The 22,806-nt window shown below is 41.1% G+C and overlaps 1 protein-coding gene across 1 annotated transcript in view; it reads left to right on the forward strand.

Moving 5' to 3' along the window:
• CEMIP2 (cell migration inducing hyaluronidase 2) overlaps window positions 1–22,806 on the forward strand; it is a 179,424-nt gene that overhangs the window by 127,467 nt on the left and 29,151 nt on the right. The window contains exons 17-21 of the mRNA XM_082265489.1: window positions 6,873–7,088; window positions 10,746–10,954; window positions 12,179–12,352; window positions 17,974–18,193; window positions 21,020–21,121. Coding sequence (XP_082121615.1) covers window positions 6,873–7,088; window positions 10,746–10,954; window positions 12,179–12,352; window positions 17,974–18,193; window positions 21,020–21,121 — 921 coding nt within the window. The remainder of the gene's footprint in view (window positions 1–6,872; window positions 7,089–10,745; window positions 10,955–12,178; window positions 12,353–17,973; window positions 18,194–21,019; window positions 21,122–22,806) is intronic.

A 22,806-nucleotide genomic window follows, 5' to 3' on the forward strand; every position in this document is an offset into this window, starting at 1 on the left:
TATTTACAGTGCACCATCAGCCTATACCATATACAACATAAACATATCAAGATAAAATTAGCTGTGCAACACCGTATGCTTCTATAGTGCATAAAAAATCAGATAAAGGAAGAAGTCAAAGTGAATAATGAAAGTGGAAAAGACAACCAACAAAGGACAGAGAATTCCCTCTGTGTCCTTTTGAAACGGTGTGCTGCTCCCATCGTTTTCATGACCATAATGAGGATGGTATTGACACAGTCCCAAATGATCCACAATGGGTCAAAAGTGATTTGGTCCAGAAATGTTTAGACAGAATAAGGGTGGATAAAGCGCATTGACCAGATGACATCCACCCACGCATCCTAAAAGAATTTCAAAGCCTTTGTTTCAAATTTTTAGGGCCTCGTTCAGGACTAGAATAGTACCACTGGTTTGGCGTAGGGCCAATGTGGTGCTTATATTTAAAAAGGGATCAAAGTCTTTGCCAAGTAACGATAGACCTGTTAGTTTAACTTCTATAGTCGGGAAGATACTGAAGAGTTTAATAAAAGACCACATAGATGAGTTAATCCTGGAAAAAAAATATTTTAAGCAACAGAGAGCATGGATTCATGAAAGACAGAAGTTGCCAAACAAACCTGATTTCTTTTTATGAGGAGGCAAGGAAAACCTTGGACAGAGGGGTGGCTGTGGATGTAGTATACTTGGATTATGCAGAAGCGTTTGACAGTTTGCCATACATGGCTAATGTGTAAGGTAAAGTCTACGGCTTGGAAAGATCAGTTTGTAAATGGATAGCATATTGGCTAAAAGATAGAATTCAGAGAGTAGTGGTTAATGATTCTTACTCTGAATGGTCTAAGGTTATCAGGGGTGTACCCCAAGGTTCAGTGTTGGGACCCTTACTTTTTAATATATTTATAAATGATATAGGGTCTGGGATTAAAAGTACCATTTTAGTCTTTGCAGATGACACCAAGCTTTGCAGTGGAATAACTTCCTTACAGGATATCTCCAATTTACAAGCTGACCTCAATGCATTGTTTCATTGGTCAACTATGTGACAAATCAGGTTTTATTGTTGATAAATGTAAAGTTATGCGCTTGGAGGCTAAGAATATGCATGCAGCATACATACTAGGGGGAGTAGAACTGGGGGATTCCATAGCGGAGAAGGATCTGGGTCTTCTGGTAGATCCTAAGCTTAATAATATGCAATGCCAAGCTGTGGTTTCGCAAGCAAAGTCCTTTCTTATATTAACAGAGGGATGGACTCCAGAGAGGGATATCATTTTGCCCCTGTAAAAATCAAAAATCATTAGTAAGACCTCATCTGGAATATGCAGTTCAATTTTGAGCACCAGTTCTTAAAAAGGATATCGGGGAACTGAAGAAAGTGCAGAGAAGGGCAACCAAACTGATAAGAGGCATGGAGGAGCTCAGCTAGGAGAAAAGATTAGAGGAACTGAATTTATTCTCTCTTCAGAAGAGGAGATTAAGGGGGGGGGGGGATGATCAACATGTATAAATACATAAGGGGCCCATATAGTGAACTTGGTGTTGAATTGTTCACTTTAAGGTCAACACAAAGGACAAGGGGGGCCTGGATTATTTTCTGGGTGTACATAATATAAATGGCTACTAATATTTATAGGTAAAGTTGATCCAGGGAATATCCGATTGCCTGGGGGATCAAGAAGGAATGTGTCCCCTGCTGTAGCAAATTGGATCATGCTTTGCTGGGGTTTTTTCACCTTCCTCTTGCTCAGCTGCGGGTATAGGATTGTGTATATAGGATTGTATGGTTGGGCTTTCTTTACTGTTTTTTTTTTTTTAATTGGTTGAGCCAGATAGACTTGTGTCTTCTTTCTACCTGACTAACTATGTAACTATGAATCCATGTGTCCCAACCATAGATGGATGGATGCAGGTAGCAAGGTACAAGTGGAATCAATATGTAAAAATTCCCACTCACCAGATGGTGTTGATCCTCCTTACCTTATGGCAATAGGATCAAACGGGCGTGTCTGGTCTCTCTGACCCGAATAGCATGTCCCCGATCCTTCCTCCTCTGCCTCTCAAAAGATCCAAGCTCCAGGGGTGGTTTTGCAGGAAAAACATAAAAAAACGGAGAGCGACCTTCTCTTCGAGTGATAACGTAAAGTAGTCTTTATTTGCTTAAAAAATCCCAACAGGGCCATAAAACTAAACACAATAAAATGTCATATGTAAAAAACTCTCCCGTACAGGCTACTGCACTAATCACAAGAAGCCAGGTAGGCCAGACCCGCCAGAGGCCAGTGTGCATTCCACCTACGGGTTAGTAAGTCGCAGTGCATCTCCCAGCTTGGCGCGTTTCATCATCAAACGTCACATTTTGAGAAGACGTCACATTTGATCATGGAACGCGTCAAGCTGGGATGCACGCCGTGACTTACTAACCCATAGTTGAAATGCAAGCTGCCCTCTGGCGGGTCTGGCCTACCTGGCTTCCTGTGCTTTGTGTGGTAGCCTGTACGGGAGTTTTTTTTACAAATGACATTTTATTGTATTTAGTTTTATGGCACTGTTGGGATTTTTTTAAACCAATAAAGACTACCTTACGTTATCACACGAAGTGGGGATCGCTCTTCGTTTTTTTTTTATATTTTTCCTGCAAAACCACCCCTGGAACTTGGATCTTTTGAGAGGCAGAGGAGGAAGGATTGTTGACATGCCATTTCAGTCACAGAGACCAGATAAGCATGTCTGATCCTATTGCCATAAGGAGGATCAACACCCTCTGGTGAGTGGGAATTTTTACACTCCTTGATTGCGCTGGGTGACGCCTGGCTCCCTGCATCCATCCATCCATGGTTGGGACACATTGATTCAGCATGATAGGAAGCGCACACTGTTTCAAAAGGACACAGAGGGAGTTTGCTCTCCTTTGTGAGTGGTCTTTACAACTTTCATTATTCAGTTGGACTTCTTCCTTTATCTGATTTTTCATGCACTATAGAAGCATATGGTGTTGCACAGATATTTTTACTAATGTTGCACAGCTAATTTTATCTTGATATGTTTGTTGTATGTGGTATAGGCTGATGGCGCACAAAATGTTATTCTTCCCAGAATTCTACCTGGGCATTTTTTCTTTTGTCTGGAGGAGGGGCTTTCTCCGTTTCGCACGCCATCCGTTACGCAAGCCCTCCGTTACGCACGTCTGACCTTGAAAAATTGTACGGGCAGCATGTGTATATTTTGCTGCACGTGTACGAGATTTTCTAGGGCCTAATCACAGTATGGGCGGATGAATTCCAGGAATAAAATGCTACATGAATCATCTGCCCTTACTCAAGATGACCACCACTAGAAATGCTGGGGGCACGTGTTCCGATTTATCAACACAATAAAATATGGAGACGGATCGATGGGTGAGTTTGCTTTGAGTATTAAAAATGAAATAAATCGCTTTTTCAGTGTGTATTGGTCTGGTCAGGTACAGTTAAGTCCCATTTTAAATCATCCATAGGCAAGCGTTATGGTACCATTTTGTCTGAATTGGTTAAAGTGGAGTTCCACCCATTTTTGCAAGTTGAGCTGTATGCAATCCCCTTTAAGTATGCTAATACCAATGTAAACTATTTTATTATTTTTTTTTTTTTTTGGAAATACCTTTTATCTTCTGTATTCATCTGCACTTCCTGGTCTTGATGCTTTCGGCGATTACGTCACTCGGCGATTTGCAAGGGCTCCTGGGACATTGTATCCCAGCAGCCCTTGCAATTCGCCTGGTGACGAAATCTCGTGTGATTTTCAGGGCTCAGGGATGTATTTCATTCAGTCCGTGCTTCGCCCGCCTCCGCCCCGCCTCCTATCAGTGACTGAAAGCATTACATCCCTGGAACTCACTGAGGAGGCGGGGCGGAGGCGGGACGGAGGCGGGGTGGGGCGGGGCAGTGTATCGGATGCATTATCCAATGATAGTGAGAGAGCAGAGGGGAGAGAATGTAATGTCAGTTTCTACCTCGCTCTCTGCACTAGATTCTATGGGGACAGAACGGATTATTCTTCTGTGCTTTTCATAGTGAGAAATGGAGGAATATTATCTGATTACTGAGCAGTCACACAGCACGGGGGACATTAAAGGAGAACTCTCACAGCACGGGGCACATTAAAGGAGAACTCTCACAGCTCGGGGGACATTAAAGGGGCACTCTCGCCGCACGGGGCACATTAAAGGAGAACTCTCACAGCTCGGGGGACATTAAAGGGGCACTCTCGCCGCACGGGGGACAAATTAAAGGGGCACTCTCACAGCACGGGGGACAAATTAAAGGGTCACTCTCACCGCACAGGGGACAAATTAAAGGGGGAACGCTCACCGCACAGGGGACACAATGTAAAGGGGAACTCTCACCGCACGGGGACACAATGTAAAGGGGCACAATGTAAAGGGGGTGGCGATGTGATGGCACTGCTATTGGTGGCATCACTGTGGGTGGGTGGATGTATGTCGCACTGTGATGGTGGGCAATAACATAGCAGCACTGTGATGGGGGAAATGTGATGGCAGCATTGTGAAAGCAGACCTGTGATGGGGGCATTATTATTGGTGAAATGTGGTGGGTGATATTCTATTTAGGGCAATGTGATGGTAACATTTTTGTCCGTGCAATTAGAGGGCAACTCTGATGGGGGCACATTCATTGCAATTTTCTTAAATATACACTTTTAATATACTTTTTAAAAATTACAGATTTTGAATGACAGCCATAGTAGCTCACCTTACATCATTTTTAATACGCTATCAAATAATTAATATCTTCAAAATCTCTCTCTATATTACAAAAAATTGTTTTATTATATATATATATATATATATATATATACACACACACACACACACACACACACACACACACACACACACACACACACACACACACACACACACACACACACACACACACACACACACACACCATGTGCTGACCCCATCACTGTGTGACATCCATCCATCAACAGTGCTGACCCCATCACAGTGCTGACCCCATCACAGTGTGACATGCATCCATCCATGCAAAGTGCTGACCCCATAACAGTGTGAAATGTATCCATCCATTTATGCATGCATGCACAGTGCTGATCCCAATACAGTGTGACATCCATCCATCAATGCACATTGCAGACCCCATCACTGTCCTGCCCCCATCACTGTGTTACATCGATCCAGCCATACTTCCACAATGCTGCCCCAAATCAAAGGGTGCCATCACAGCGTTGCTGCCACAATAACCATGCTGCCCCAATTCATAGTGCTGCCATCCATCCGTTACATTAAAGTTCCCCATTAGCCAGACAAGAGCTTTCCTAACCATAATAGCTGGCAGTGTCTATCTGACTCTCTCTCTCTCTCTCTCTCGCTTGTGTCTTCCGGGAGGAGGGGAAGAGATATAGAGGGCGGAAACTTCCTCCAGAGCCAACGTCTCTATAGCAACCTGTACTATGCCTAAAGCATAGTACTGCCCATGTGCGGGATTTCCTGCTGCATTCTGGGTAGCCAGAATGAACAACAAGCAGGAAGAAGGTCACTAAGTCTTACACTGCGGTTTCAGATGCCCTTACTAAAGATGACAACGCACAGGCAGCAGTTTTAAAAGTAAGATTTTCACTAAACATATACACGGTTCAACTCCTAAATATACAAATAGCGGTTTTGTCAAGCGAGATGTATTAATATTAATGGGCTATTTTTGTTAAAAAAATTATTCTGAGGGTGGAACTCCGCTTTAAGCAATGTTGATGTCTTTGAACATTTGATCAAGACCAATATTATTTGGCTGTAGTAAAATTGACATAACATTTGACATGGATTAGTGATAGCGTCTGCTATCACATATCAAAGTAGTGAGAAAACTTACTTGGGTTAAAAAAAAAAAAAACTAATGAATATTTGTGTTGATGTTTACTAGGAAATGATTTGCAGGGAAATTCAAGGAAGGAGCTTTGTAGTATGTAACAAGGGTAGGGAATAATACAATATAAATGGGGAATGGGGTCCATGCTATATGTAAGACTGGTAGGAGTGTGGGGGAACATAGGCCAAATATGTTAGCATATGCATGTTAACATATCGGCTTGGCCTGTAATTTTATTTAGCTTAACAAGTATTTCTTATTGGGCTACCACAAGCTGCATCATGTGTATTAATGTTTAATTGAACAGATGAGGAAATATTATTCATTATTGGCTATCCAAAAACCTTCAGCTGGACAATAAATAACCACTCGAAAAACAGTCTTTTTACTTTTTATATGTTGAATTCTGTGTTGCTGCAGAAAATATGTCCCTTGGTTTACAGCAGGACTCCCTTCTGTATTTTTAAAGCTTTCCCCATATTATTTGCTTTGGAGGTCAATAACACATGTCTTCAGTTAAAATAAAAACCACATATCTGTTACAACTTATGTTTTGAGTAAGCAGAGCTGATCTTTAAAGTTTCATTCTTTTCACTTACCAGATAAGTCTCAGTAATCCCTTTTTTATCATGTGCTTTTTATTAAACGTAGAGGGAAAAATTTGGTAAAAGGGAAAATATAGTTGTTAACCAAAGTATCCAGTTAGGTATTCTCTTTCTACAGTTTGCCTGATCTTGAAATTGACAGCAAGAATTAAGTTGACAACAGCAGCATATTAATTGTTTTATTAAACAAGCACTGTTTTAAAGTTATGCAGCATATAATAATTGGAACAGGTATAGCAAACCATCCAATCAGAAAAAAAAAATGAAACTCTTTGGTTGCAATATAAATCTACTGCATATTTCCCTAAAGCTAAACATATGACTAACTGAAGATGCTGCTACCTTGCCACCCACAGGAAATCCATTTATTATATTTTTGCAGGTTTCATTGAGAGCATTTTTTGGACAGTCTGGACCATGGTTCGAAACAGGTGATCTGGATGGAGATAAAAATTCTATTTTCCATGACGTGGATGGGTCTGTTACCAACTATAATAATACTTTTGTGGCCCGAATGGATAATTACTTGATCAGGCACCCTAAATGTATAAACATCACAGAATGGAATGGAGTTATCTGTAGTGGAACATATGCACAGGTCAGAGAATTTTTTATTCTACTTCTAAAAAAACTGGTTGTCTGGCTTCTGTACTGATCCAGTGGTTTTAATTCTCTGTAATAGACTCAGAACACATATACAGTGCCTTAAAGTATTCATACCCCTTGAAATTTTCCACATTTTGTCATGCTACAACCAAGAACTCGAATGTATTTTATTAGGATTTTATGTGATAGACCAACACAAAGTGGCACATATTTGTGAAGTGGAAGGAAAACGATAAATGTTTTTCAAACTTTTTTACAAATAAATATGTGAAAAGTGTGGTGTGCATTTGTATTCAGCCCCCTTTACTCTGATACTCCTAACTAAGATCTAGTGGAACCAATTGCCTTCAGAAGTAACTGAATTAGTAAATAGTCCACCTGTGTGATATTTAATATAAATACAGTTGTTCTGTGAAGCCCTCAGGGATTTTTTAGAGAACCTTAGTGAACAAACAGCATCACGAAGGCCAAGGAGCACACCAGACAGGTCAGGGAAGCTGTGGAGAAGTTTAAAGCAGAGATAGTTAATAAAAAAAACATCCCAAGTCTTGAACATCTCACGGAGCACTGTTCAATCCATCATCCAAAAATGGAAAGAGTATGACACAACTGCAAACCTACCAAGACATTCCCAACCACCTAAACTGACAGGCTGGGCAAGGAGAGCAGTAATGAGAGAAGCAGCAAAGAGGCCCATGGTAACTCTGGAGAAGATGCAGAGATCCACAGCTCAGGTGGGAGAATCAGTCCATAGGGCAACTATTTGTTGTGCACGCCACAAATCTGGCCTTTATGAAAGAGTGGCAAGAAGAAAGCCATTGTTGAATGAAAGCCATAAGAAGTCCAGTGAGGGACACAGTAAACGTATGGAAGAAGGAGCTCTGAGCAGATGAAACCAAATTTGAACTTTTTGGCCTAAAAGCAAAATGCTATGTGTGGCGGAGAACATACACTGTACATCACCCTGCACACCCCATCCCCACTGTAAAACATGGTGTTGGCAGCATCATGTTGTGGGGATGCTTCTCAGCAGGGACAGGGAAGCTGGTCAGAGTTGATGGGAAGATGGATAGAGCCAAATGCAGGGCAATCTTAACAGAAAACCTGTTGGGAGTCTGCAAAAGACTTGAGACTGTGACAGAGGTTCACCTTCCAGCAGGGCAATGACCCTAAACATACAGCCAGAGCTACAAAGGAATGGTTTAGATCAAAACATATTCATGTTTTAGACTGGCCCAGTCAAAGTCAAGACGTAAATCCAATTAAGAATCTGTGGCAAGACTTGAAAATTGCTGTTCAGATGCTCTCCATGCAATCTAACAGAGCTTGAGCTATTTTGCAAAGAAGAATGGGCAAAAATGTCACTCTCTCAATGTGCAAAGCTGGTAGAAAAATACTTGCAGCTGTAATTGCAGCGAAAGGTGGTTCTACAAAGTATTAAATTAGGGGGGCTGAATACAAATGCATGCCACACTTTTCAGATATTTATTTGTAAAAGATTTTGAAAACCATTTTATCATTTTCCTTCCACTTTACAACTATGTGCCCCTTTGTGTTTGTCTATCACATAAAATCTCAATAAAATACATTTATGTTTTTGGTTGCAACATGACAAAATGTTTAAAATTTAAAGGGGAAGAATACTTTTTCAAGAAAGGGACCACCAGTTAATTTTGCATTTTCGCAATAGAGGTCCCCAATATGAACAACATGTTTCTTTTACAGGTTGATTAGTGTAGTAACCAAGTTTTAGAAATTAGTATGAATGTATTTACTATGCATTTGTATTTAGAAGTATGTACATATTTTAATAGAAAAGAAGAAAAAAAAAAAAAGATTATAGATGTATACGAAACAGAAGATTTGTACAATGTGGCTTTTATGTCTAGCATAAATAGTATCTAAATAGTTTATTTTTTTATTTTATTTTTTTTAACAACCTTGTTTAATTTAGAAACAAGAAGCACTGACAAGCAGATTTTAAAAATGATTTATGCATAAAATCCAATATACTGTGGGTGGAAAAGTATTACAGCAAATTAGTATTTACATGTGTAAATTGTCTAATTTATGTCTGTGTGTTTTTTTTTTTTTTAGAATGGCGGAATCTAGCAAAAGTGTTTGTAATTAAAATGAATTATCATTAGCGCGTAATCTCAAATTATAGTGAAGGCAGATATATTTTCCAACTCCATCTGTGTCTTCTGACAGCATCATTAGTATTTCCTAGAATTTCTCTAGTTCACTTGGGTTATGTAAGCTACATGAAACTATGGATCATGTGTTCATTATTACTGGGCTAAGCATGAACTGCTCTCACTGTTACATAAAAATTGTATGTTCATTATTGTATATAGCTGCTGAAGATGTAACTGTTCTATTGTCAGTATTGTTTTTAATCGGTTTTCTTTTTGCCTTTTGTGTTTTGAGTTGAATTTTCCTGCTCTATGTTAGTTATTGTAAGAAGTACACTGATATTTGATACCCTATTTTGTTTTGTGTGTGTTTATTCATGTGTTTCCATCAGTTTCACAATGCAATGCTGCACTGTGCCAAAGTCTTAACTGTCCCTGTGTGGTTATATGACATCACCTGTACTGCCTGTAGAAATGATCCATGTGTAGTGTGACTGCATTTTGGCTGATATACGGACTGCCTTAACCGCTGCCTTTTCAGTTAACGTTTGTAGAATTCCATGGCGAGCGTTCCACAAGGCAACATTTGGAGCAAGCCCAGTTTGTCCACAGATTGTGGCTCACTGAAAGTTTTCAGTGTTTGGGAACCTGTGGACCTGGCCTTGATTTTAATGATGGCTTTATAGCAACATGGATATGCACAATGTCACACATTAAAATGCACCAGAACATTCATTTTTTTATATACTGTGTGCCATATTTTTTAAAATTTTTAAAGGACAACTAAAGGCTTCTTTATGATAGTCTAAAGCAGAGATCCTCAAACTATGGCCCTCCAGCTGTTGCGGAACGATATATCCCATGAGGCATTGTAAAACTCTGACATTTACAGACATGACTAGGCATGGTGGGAATTGTAGTTCCTGAACAACTGGAGGGTCATAGTTTGAAGACCCCTGGTCTAAAGGATCAAATCAAGTTACTATGTGATGAACAAGCCTCACAAAGCAAGCAAAAGAAAACTTCTTTACCTTCTCCTGACTGAGCAAAGTTCTCCTGCAGCTACTTGTGGAAGGGTTTTAGCAATATAGGCAGTGCTGCCAATCCAGAAATTAGTGGGCAGGACTAGGTGTGGCCAAGTGCTGATGCTGAATGGCTAGCTACATGCTCTTGTGAATCAAGTCATAACGCTGATGGCCACAACCCCAACATCTTATCCCACTGTGGTGCAAGTAGGGTGGAAAACTCTTAAGTGCAGATGAATGTATGTTAAAGCTGCAACACACATTTTTAATGGGGGGGGGGCGCAGAGTTCTCTTTTTAAATGGATCCGAAATAAAATAACATTGGTTAAAGTTGTGCACACGTGGCACATCAAGTATTTTAAAATCGTAAGGCATCAGGTTAGTGCACAACTTTACCCAAAGCATTATACACAGTCAACAAGCAAAGGAATAAAGCTGTAAACGGCTCTTTAAAATATAACATTTATATGTTTTTTCTCTTTTCACTAGGTCTATATTCAAGCTCGAAATCCACAGAATCTAACAGTGACCATTGCAAGAGATGAGTACCCATCCAAGCCTATGTCTCTTAGAGGAATTAACCAAAAGGCTCCTTACCAGCAGTATCAGCCAGTAGTGATGTTGCAGAAAGGTTACACCATACACTGGAATGCACAAGCTCCACAAACTATTCATCTTTACCTAGTAAACTTTGATAAGTGAGTTGGGATTCCATTGCTTGATGGTTGATCTTATAAAACATGATCTTATCAAACAGAGCAGTTTTCCCTGCCACCTTAAGTTTGACATCCTTGGATCTTACAAAATATGAAAAATAGAAACCCATTTTTTTATTGTATAATACTGTTTAACCCTTTAGTCAAATCATATAAATTAAAACCTAGTGAATGTATTTCAATGCTATATCTTATGTGCTAATTTTAACATTTTGTTTGATGGGAAGGAATTATCTTGTCTTGAGAATTGAAATGACCATTTTGAAGAGAAACCGTTCATAAAGTACAATAAAATGCAATAAAGCAGACTTATTCTTTCTACCTCGCCTGAAGTCTATACTTACCAGCATCCCAAGTATGGGATAGGATGCAAGAAAGTATATGTCTTTGCAGGTGTGGCTATAGCAAAAAGGCAACATCGCAGCAACCCTGGCTTTGGGGGGATGGGTTACTTTTAGTTTAGTGGAGTGGGGATTACTGCATTTGCTCTTTTTTATGACAAGTGTAAAACATATTAAGGGTTCAAGTAAGTAATGTTTTTCAACAAGTTAGAGGTAGTGGAAAAAAAAAAAAAAAAAAAAGGGTCCCTGCAGGATAATGTCATAATGTGCTAGTATGGATTGCATACTAGCACAATATGACAGACTAACCTTAAAATGAAGCCCTCCAGCAGTGTGTTTTCACTGCTGACAGGGCTTCCATCTTTACTCGGTCTTTCTTTCTGGGTTTGCGGGCTACAACTGTTTGGTCAGGCCTTGATGACATCCATCCTGTGGCACAGCTCTCTCAATGGACAGAATGCCATCCATTGAGAGCACAGTGCGCATGTGTCGGTGACGTCACTGGCTGCTGCTAAAGTAAATATTTCCTAAACAGTGCATGTTTAGAAGCTTTTTTCTGTACCTGCAGGTAAGCCCTATTATAGGCCTACCTGCAGGTATAAATAAAAAATCTGACTTTACTACCCCTTTTATTTTGAGCAATGGGTTGGGTACCACTGTCGTAAAAATCAGGCAATATAAGAAAAATCAATCTCATTTACGTAAATATACAGCTTTAGTATGAATATAAATTCTCTATTTCCACTGCTATAACATAATAATTCCCTAAATATTTGCTGGTTCTGTATCAAGATTGCGTTTTGTAAGAAAGAGACCACACGTGCCCATTTCATGTGGTGATGAATTCCCTTTTTGTTTCTTACAGAGGTGACTGGATCAGAGTTGGTCTTTGTTACCCACCAGACACCACCTTTCAGGTGATGTCACAGATTGTTAAAAGCCAGACTTTTCCTGTAGAAGAATACCAACCTGTGAACTCCATAGATGAACTTGAGAAGAGACGAACACAGGCAAAGTACTTCTTTGACAACAGTGCTGGGTAATAAAATGAGTTCAAATGAATATAAATATCAAAACAATACAAACTGTAAAATATTGTGAACAAGCCACTTGCATTCTAGAGTTGATGGCTCTTGGAATATTGGAAGCAGCTGGTAATAAATAATAAATTAATATATCTGCTTTTAAAGGGAAAGTTGGTGGCAATGTGTTTGTACCCTCACTTAAAAAAATATCAGTGATCTCATACCAGAATTTAGCTTACAATATTTTTTTTTCCATCGCAGGAAAACCATACGAGTAACTGAGAGCTTTTTTCAGTAAATATTTTATATTTCTCTTTCGTTCATCGACGAACACAGCGCTCCATAAATCATAACTACTTGGTTATATTGCCTCCTCCAGGAGTAGGACTAGGCAGAATAAAACACCTAGCTACGCCCCTGGGCTGTCTTCAGATTGGTATATAACCCCCCTTTTGCTTTAGGTAATCCGTTTGTAATCTGTCTAGTCAGGAGTAAGGACCTAGGCTCCCGGCTGGGATCTCTGGTCCTAGCAAACTGCAGCTACGCCCTAGGTCGGCCGTGACATAGTCTCACAGACAAAGGCTGGCCCGCGAGTTAAACGTCTCACAGGGTCGCATATGACCGGGCTTGAGTCGCAGCGGTCCCTTTGCCGACAGCTCCCCTACTTCGGTGGCGAGGATTCTGTCTGGAGCGTTACCCGCACCATGGAAGGGTAAGTACAGTCCCCCCCTCTCCCCTTTTGCCCGTTTTTTGGGGTGAATGTGGGTAACCTCCAGGGACAGTCGGACCTGCTTGCAGGTTCCCTCCTCCCATCCTTAAATCCCTCAGTGAGCTGGACTCCCCCCAGTCCCTTTCCCCCCTGTCTGGACCTAGAGTCTGGTGCATGTTCCAGGGCAGAGAATGCAGTGAAGACCCCGCTATCCCCACCCTGTAAGGGTCCTGGGATAGTGTGTCCTGCCCTGGTAGTCTGGAGGGGTCCCAGCGTAGGAAACCCCCTAGGGGCATGCCCTATAGATTTTCAGTGTGGGTATAGTGTAGGGGGGTCCCAGTGCAGAGGCCGGTGCAGCATGCTCATTAGGGTCTCCCCTAACTTGGGTCCTACCTTCGGTGGGGGTCCCCTTGCAGAGGTTGCAGCATTGGAGAAGGTGCAGGGAAGACCCTGGCAGCATGCTTCAGCGTTTGTAGCTGATGGTGGCCATTTTCCCTTAGTCTGGCTGATCTCCGGTTGACGGCCATGTTTGTGTAGCCCGATGTCACAGGGGCCATTTTTCCTAGTCCAAGAGACACTGGAGACAACCAAAGCCTTGTGGGAATGCCGAAGCACAGTTTCCTCTCCTTGTGCCCAGGACATATGAACAGGGATGGTGTCCATGATGATGCTGGGTTCTAATTGTTGGCGCTCCTCCGTCAGTAGGGTGAGTCCTTTGGGGTCCCTGTTATCTCTTTCTCTGCTAATAGGTACCCTGAGCCTTGAGGTGATCATTTAGTAGTGCCAAAAGATTGTTTTTGTACTGCAAGGTCTTCCTTTCCTTATAAAGCCTCAGGGTCACATCTCCCCCACTGACCCTCTTATGGAGGTGGCAGGTCCCTCAGAACCCCAGCTTCCCATGGTTGCACTGACGACGGTCCTGCAGTCCTTAGTGTTCCGGGTGGAAGTGGCGTGTGGGCAAAGGCCCAGGAGGAAGTGTCCCTCTCCTTCTCCTGCTCAGTCTGTCTCATCTGATTCTGAGCCTGATGCTGCCTTGAATGGGGCCCGTCCAGGGGGACTTAAGATGACACCCTCAGATCAATCCGATAGTGAGGATGATTCCTCCATGGTCACAGCAGCGAATGAAAAAGGTAGATGCACTTATCACTGCAGTGCATGAGACTTTAAAAATGGAGGAATGCGGCTGATGTAGCCACAGACGTGGCTGTGTCGTTTGGTACGCGTAAGTCGTCTCATACTCCAAAGTGTTTCCTTATGTTCCTTATTTTGACAGGTCTTCCTGTAAGGAATGGGAACAACCAAAATTACCCTTTGTGGTCCCCAAACGTTTTGCTGTAATTACCCTTTTGAGGAGTCTTTTAAAAAAAGTTGACTAGTTCACCAGTGGTGGACTCTTCTGTTTTCAGGTTGAATAAAGCAACCATGATCCCAGTAGAGCAATCCCCGTCCATTAAGGACCCGGCTGACAGGAAAGCAGAGGCTGTGGCACGCAGCATGTTTACTATGGCTGGTTCGGCATTGCAGGCCAGTCTTTGCCTCAGCCCTGGTGTCTGAGACCCTAACTGAATGGGCCAAGCTTTTGCACCATGGCCTAGGAAGTGCGTAGGTCCCCGCTGCTTATGTTGTTTTAGTGTGCGAGTTGGTCCATGAGCTGCAAGTTTGTGATGCATACAGATCCTGTGCTGTCCAAACTTTATTTCAGCGTTGGTGATTAGGCGCGTGCTTTGGCTTAAAGATTTGTCCGCAGACCAAACCTCTAAGAAAGCTCTCTTTGATTTGCCCTTTCAAGGCGATCACCTGTTTGGGGCTACCCTCGATGACATCATTAAGGGTATTATGTGGGGAAAGAGAACCTTCCTGCCACATTCAAGGAAAGGGAATGAGCCTTATTTCAGATAGGGGCCCTCCTCCTCAGCCCATAAAAAATTATTTTGTGCTTCTAGGACAGAGAATAAGGGAAATAGATCTTTTAAATCTTCCCTGGGAGGTTCCAAGCAACCTTGGTCTGGTAAGCCTGGAGCTAGCTTCACTGGACCAGCAGAAAAAAACCCTTCAACATGAAGGTCTGTCCTCACCCATTATTGGGGTGGAAGGACATCTTCGCTGGTTTCCGGCCCCATTTGCTTTCCTTTGTGAGCGTCAAGGAGATTCGCAAAATGTTTCTTTTTGGGGTACCCAGAAAGGGGGGCAAAGTTTGTTCTCATCAGGTTTTTTAGGTCCTGAGGATTTAATTCCTGCAAAGGTTCAAGTGATGTCCGAACTACCCCTATCCCTCTCCAGGGGATTGATTTAACTAGGTCTGATTCTAATTCTGACCAGGGTGGCCCTTCCTCTGGACAAACTTCAGGAACCACAGGCCGTGATTCACCAGCTGCTGTTACACAGATAGTTCTCTCTCCCATTTTGCATACAGGTTCTGAGTCTAGTGGTGTCCACCTTCAAGATAGTTCTGTTTGCACAGTCCTACATGCAGCTCCTTTAGCAGGTTCGGTTCCAAAGGAGGATACCCGAAGTTTGTGACTAGTTCATGGGGTCCTCTGACAGACGCCACAGGCATCCAAGAGCCAAGGTAAGGCCAGTATCATCCTCGGCTCGGGCTTCTTCTGCAGTTCCTGTGAGGAATCAAGAGCGAGAATGTTCCATTCATCCTGGTGGCCGTAAACATCCCTTGGGGGCTTCCTCTCAGAGAAGACCAGTTGTCCCAAGGGCTTATCTACCATCCTGCTTTACAGTTGCTGGTTTTAATGGCTTAGGTATTGAAAGCCAGGTACTGAGGGATAGATGTCTGTCTGGATCAGGGATTCCTACTATGGTGAATGCTAGGAAGATATACCATCGTACGTGGAAAGCGTACATTTGTTTGTGTGAGTTGGTTGGCGCTCATCCTCGATCCTTTTTTGTGGCTCAGATCTTAACCTTTCTTCAAAGGGGCGTTGATCAGAAGTTGGCCTTAAATACCATCAAGGGCCAGGTGTCTGCCTTGGCAATCTTCTTTCAGTGACCCCTAGCCACACACTCTTTAGTTCGTACCTTCATTCAGGGGGTTCAACATGTGGCTCCACCTGTATGGGCTCTTTTGCCACCATAGGATTTAAATTTAGTGCTTTTGGTTCTCCAGAAACCTCCATTTGTGTCTATTCGGGAGATTCCCTTGTCTACGTTATCCCAGAAGGTGACATTCTTGGTAGCTTTTACCTCGCCCGACAGGGTATCAGAATTGGCAGCAATATCCTGTCCCGGTCCCTATTTGTGGTGGTCCATAGGGATAAAGTGGTTCTTCGTCCCTGTCCATCATTCCTGCCCAAAGTTGTCTCTGACTTCCATTTGAATGAGAACATTGTGTTGCCTTCCTTTTTGTCCCAAACCGGCTCATCCTGAGGAATTTGCTTTGCATACCTTGGATGTGGTTCGTGCAATTCAGGTGCATCTGGCAGCTACTGAGTCCTTTTGGAGGCCAGACTCCCTTTTTTTGTGGTTATGGACAGACCAAGAAAAGGGCTGGCCTCTTCTTCAGCTAGACAGATGGTGACTCAGGCCTATTCCATTAAAGGTCAGGTTCTACATTTCCCTGTCACAGCGCATTCTACTCGGGAGCTGAGTGCTTCTTGGGCCTTCTGTCATCAGGCATCAATATCGCAAGTTTGCAAGGCTGCCACTTGGTCGTCGGGCATACCTTCACAAAATTCTATAAGGTAGATACTTTGGATGCACCTACAGATGCTTCTTTTGGTCGCAAAGTTTTGTAGGCTGCTGTTTTAATAGGGGCTGTTCCCTCTTGAGGGGTGTTTTTAAAGTTTTATTTTTTCAAAAGGGGCTCCTGTGACCCGGTTAAGGATTCTGTGTCCTGGTTAAGGGCACTTATGTTTTGCCTTGGGTTATTTTCCCCACACCTCTTTTTCCTTTTGGCACTGCCTTTGGACATTTGAGTAGTTATGATTTATGGAGCGCTGTGTCCGTCAATGAATGAAAGAGAAAATTGTATTTTTGTACTTGCTGTAAAATCCATTTCTCTGTGTTCGACGGACACAGCACCCACCCCTCTATGGAGTTCTGATACTTCTAATATTGCTTGCTACTAAACTGATTATCTAGAGCTGAGGGGGGATGTATCCCAAGCTGAGGACGGCCCATGGGCATAGCCAGGTGTTTGTTCTGCCTAGTCCTACTCCTGGAGGAAGCGATATAACCCAGTAGTTATGATTTATGGAGCGCTGTGTCCGTCGATAAATTCGGAGAAATGGATTTTGCAGTAAGTACAAAAATCCCATTTTCTAGAAGCTAATTGCTAAGGGAAAAGTAACCCATAGCAGCGTATTATCCTTGACTGACTTAATAAAATCGGTCCACAGGAGCCAGATGTTGACCTCCACCACCTTTACCTATAAAACCACGATGTTCAAACAGAATCAAATTCCGTGATAAAATCTCAGTCAGTCAAAAAAAAATAAGAGAAGGCAGTATGTGATCCAGCTACCACAAACAGAAATATACCTAACTTTTGGTTTTTATTTGAACTTGACTGCTTTTAGAAAAAGCAGGTAAAATATCAGTTGTTTGTAATCGGCATAAAGGAGTTGCAATAAAAGCTCTAATATGCTTGAGTGTTACCCATCACATTTACCTTGGCTGTGCTTATCTTGGCAGTGTGATGTTAACCACCTTGTTTTAATACATATTAGGAGGAGAAAACTTGCTTTGTTTGTATGGTACAGACTGACCAGATTTGTTCTCCAGATCCAACAAGAAATAAAAACTGATAAAGAAGTCCATCTGTGAATAAACATAGCTACTATTCATGGTTGTTTGCAAGCATATTTACAATAATTAGAAGCAATATTGTTTGATTTTACCTGAAAATAGTATTTTAGAAGTGCCACATTGTTTTTGACTACCATTTAAATTGGTTATTTATTTGCTTATTTTTAGGCTACTTTTTCTCTTTTTGCAAGCAAAGCACAATCGTGAAAGTCACAGCTACTGCTCTTCTCAGGGATGTGAAAGAGTTATGATCAATGCTACATTTCGATCCAAAGCAAACAGCAACTGTATGGCCAAAGCCTATCCTAAATACTCCAAAGCACCTACTGCAATCAAGCCAATGCCAGCTAAATCCACTGCCACATGTACCAGCTGTGGAGCTTCTCAGGTACTAATGACATTAACACTATAATCTTTTAAAGGTGTTCCCCAGTCAGCAAAACAATTTATTAAAATGATTGTCGTTGTGAAGGCATAGTTGTACTTGACTTTGTCAGTAGCTTTCAGGGTCCTTTTTTTTAAATGGCAAGCATTCCTGCTTACTATAACATTAAAGCGGTATTCCACCCAAAAGTGGAACTTCCGCTTATCTGTCCCCCCGTCCCCCTCCGGTGACACATTTAGCACCTTTTAGCCATGTCATCAGCTACAGTATTTTGTAGCTGCTGGCTTTTAATTTTAATTTTTTTTTCCCCGTGCTGAACTCCTCTTTAAGTTATGATCTAAGCTTTCAGGCAAATGTGACCCTAACCCTAATAGAACAACTGTAATGGCAATAAAGGCTCATCTTAACCAAAATCAATACTTTTGAATAGATGCTGATGAGTTAAAGCAAATTTTTACTTTTTTAGTATTCAAAGAGAAGTATGGGATTGAAAAACAAAACAAACATTTATACTTATCCAGGTGGATGCAGCATCAGTCAGAGACAGTGACTGGCTCTCTGCTTTGCTGTGGATGGTATGGGAGTGGCTGGCTCAGTCTCCCAGTGGCACGCTGAGAGGCTGAGCCAGTTGCCAGCCAGGCAGCTGGGTGGATCCTGACATCAGGTTCCATCCAGAGCCTTGACCTGACTGATATCAGCTGACAGTGAACATTTGCCCTCTGTTGGCTGATTATGGGTCACAGGAGTGCAGAACGAAGTGCACTTCTTTGACCCACAGGAGAAGTAGAGCTTTGGCCCTACTTTTCCTTTAAGAATTCGCTACTATGCTTTGCAGACTTCACCCTTAGCCCTCTGTAGACCTATTTAGTAATCTTTTGATTTCTTTGGAAGGCCTTTATTAGTTTTTCTTCTGTACTGCTGCATCATTGAGGTGCATGGGTACCTAGTCTATCGTAATTTTGGGCCCAAAAAAAAAAAACCATGGGTGGATAAGAGACTGTTTGGGCTTTGGCAAGTCAAGTAAACTGTTAAGAGATCCACAGTGTACCTCAACCAATATGCAGAGCACTTCTGTTTCCTCAGAAAAGCATATTGATAACCCACAGTGAAGATTCACTCTGTGCAGAATGGCTAAATAACTACTAGTCAGTACTTTTTCATGCTTTTCTATAAATGTAACGCCCAATCTCACTGATTAATAGCGATTCATGGAATACATGCAAGCACTTAAGAGTAAGTGCTATAAAAGGCCTGCATCACTTCTTTGACCAAACTTAAACTGATTGTAAATGATCACCTTGTAAAACAACCAATTCAATTTAAAATATACATGAAGTGTAAAACATTTTTGTATGGAGATAAAAAAAAAAAAAAATTATAAATACCTTCCCCCCCCCCCCTTTTTTATAAGTGATCACATTCCCTCTGTTTTCAGCTACATAAGAGCTGGGGGAGGAGTAACAGCAGTACACTGAGCTTCCCAGTGAATGGCTGGGCAAAAGGCTGATCATTGGAGGAGGGCATACGGAGTTCGCAGCATAGCTAGAGAACATACGCAATGTGCTCTCCTGCTTAGTGTGGTCCGTTTTTTATAGGAAAGCAAGGGGACAAGCAGGAACACCAGTGATTTCACATAAAGGACGCAATACAAACTTTCTCATACAAGTACATGGTATAGCAGGCACATATCGGGAAAATGAAGTGTTGGGGGTAACAAACACTTTAAGAGGTTCCATTCTGTTTGTTGGTTTATTACTCTATTCCCAGGGACAACCCTGTTGTACTAGAATGAGTTAGATTCCAGTCCATTGAAATTGGGATGTCCTTAAGTGAGAATATTTTGGATCATAACTGAAATATTACATTTCAAATGTCCAAAGATACACTTTAAAATAGTCGGGTAAACACTGCTCTGCTGTGGGTTGTGGTTTTCATGCCATCCAAGCAGATAATACATTTTTTTGCTTTTTCACTACAATGAAACATAAGAGAATTTAAACAGGGTCTGTTGACTACAGCAGCTTTCTGTGCACAAAGGTATTTTTTTTTAATCCCTCTGCAGTTTGACATATATGATGAACAAGAATTAAGCCATAGTCATTTTGCTTTATGCCAGAACAGACTGTGTATATGTGATGCCTGTTAATGGAGCTGAGGATTTTCTAATATCATGGAAATTACACAAAATCTTTGAATGGTGCAGATGAATGGTTCCTATCCACCATAATTTACACTGATGAACTAGATAACCTGTGTCTGAGAAGGCCCCAATATTTTAACTTCATAAACAAAGTCCCTTTGTAAAGTTTGAGCAAAAACAAATCTCCAAACCCATTAAAACATTTTTGTTGCAGCCTACCACTTTACAAGTTTGACCTCCAGATGTTTACCGAGAAATCCATCTTGTAAAAATTCATGGGGAACTTGTAAATTAATATACATGTGTACAGTTCTTGTGAAAGCCTGCACATCTTACAGCCTCACACTGCACAACACGATGGATATGCTTGAGCTCAAATATGGTGAACATTAATAATGGCAGTGTAGTTGATTGTCAGCATAAAAACAAGGAATAACAGTTGTTCATTATAGAAATAAGCAACTGAATTTCTACATGCAATGTGACGGATCCATATACCTCCTCTGACAAACGTGTGCATGTATGCATATGCACAAACTGCTAAAGGTGCTCCACAATTACAGTATATGACCAGGATAGGCTGTGGTGATGCACTCCATTGTACAACATACCTGGCATCAGTGAAAGGAGTGTGAATGCTCATAAAGGTGTCTGTGTAGGGTATGATGCTAATGTTGTTTTTTTGTTAGGTGGTTTTAACCAGTGATCCTCACAACATCTACCTCCCTTTGGAAATTCAGTCTCTTAGTGAAGAAGAAATTCGACAAGGGGCATTTGAATCATTCATTGCGGTAAGCTGATACATGGGTTGTGTAGATCACCATTTATAAAGGAGAAATAGGTGTAAAGTTAGTGCTGCTGGCAGATCCAGAATGGAGTTCACTTACAAAAAGGAGTAGAGATATTTCACTTAGTAAGGTGAACATTCTGTTTGTACAATGTATGTTTAATTTGCACACTGAATATTCATTAAAAAAAAAAGTAGTTAACCCTTGAATTATCTATTCACGTGCCAGGGAAATTTTAAAAAGTGGGATGTTTGCTAGCATATGACTGGTTGATTAACATTAACCCAAATTAATTGTATTTACTAAACTTGGTGAACAGGTCAGTTTGCTAAGTAAACAGTGTTTAAGTAAAAGATCCACATTGCAAATTTGAACTAATGAGACAAAATATTTGTTTTTTGTTTTTCAATTTTAGTTGGTGGTGAGTAGTGGTCAGAGCTCCTGTGAGTTTTTTTTTTTGCTGTCAGTGATTTAAAACATCATGCAGCAGTTATGATGACTTTCTTTTCTAGACTTATGTGTTTAAGCAGTGGGTTGAATTGTTTAACAGGGTATGGTATTTCCGAATAGTGAGAATAGAGCAGTTTGTGTATTTTCACCCTAAAAATGTAAGCTTAACTCTCCAATGATGCGTTTGTGCGATACTGTGCCATAATTTTGGCACTGCCATGGCAACAACAGTTGCAAGGAACTCTGAATTTTAAGTTTGAAGATCTCACCGTAATGTTGGGCTTACAAATAATTTGGACATAAGAATTTCTATAGATTAAGGCAACTACCCAAAACCATTTATAAATGTATATGGCAGTAATGATGTTAGGTTACATTGATCGATTTTCTTGTTGAAAAGTGGCTAAAATTGGTAAGTCTGCTGTGTGTATGGTCCGCATTAGAGTCCCTAAAACAGGAGGAGCCATTACTAGATTTTGCTTTCTAGTAACCAAAAATAAAAATACATTTTTGGTGGAGTTGTCATTGCATAAGATGTAGTTCTCCAAGCAAAATTGTGTTTGGACCAGAATTATAGAGATCAGACATAAAGGACAGACATTATAAATATCCCCTTCCCTCTATTAATCCCTCGAAGCTCATCAACATAGGGAGAGATACATGGATATACACAATTTTATCTAAGAATACTTAATAAACTTTTTTTTTTAATATTTAAAATAAGTATTTTTGTACTTCCCATTAAAACCCCCTTCTCAAAGCCCATTTAGGGATACAGCTTAGTAGGTATACTGCTGCCTACAGGAGAAATGGACACTCCTTAATTCTAAAACCCCTCCTATCTAAGAAAAAGATATTACAGTGAGTAGAACAATCCTTATTTTCTGTATCATCCATTTAGTGACAGTTTGATGGTAAGAAACTTAGGAATGTCCAAAGCTGTCCAAACTGAGGGGTGGGCACACCCTAACATTGCAGGTAAAACAGCTCAGCAAGAAAAGTTTAAAAAGGAACCAAGGCCTTTAAATAGCAGCTTACAGAACCTTTTGACCAACACTAGCATCTGTGGAGGCCAACACTTTGACCTTATAGGACTTGGAGAAAGTATATACAGTAGACCAGGTCACAGCCTTACAAACCGAATACACAGAGGCAAGATTACAAAAAAAAACAACTCACTGCTCTAGTAGAGTGGACTTTTAACAGAAGAAGAAAGCACTTTATCTCATAAACCATAG

The sequence above is a fragment of the Pelophylax lessonae genome (assembly GCF_965119305.1).
Source record: "Pelophylax lessonae genome assembly, chromosome: 1".
NCBI lineage: Eukaryota > Metazoa > Chordata > Amphibia > Anura > Ranidae > Pelophylax > Pelophylax lessonae.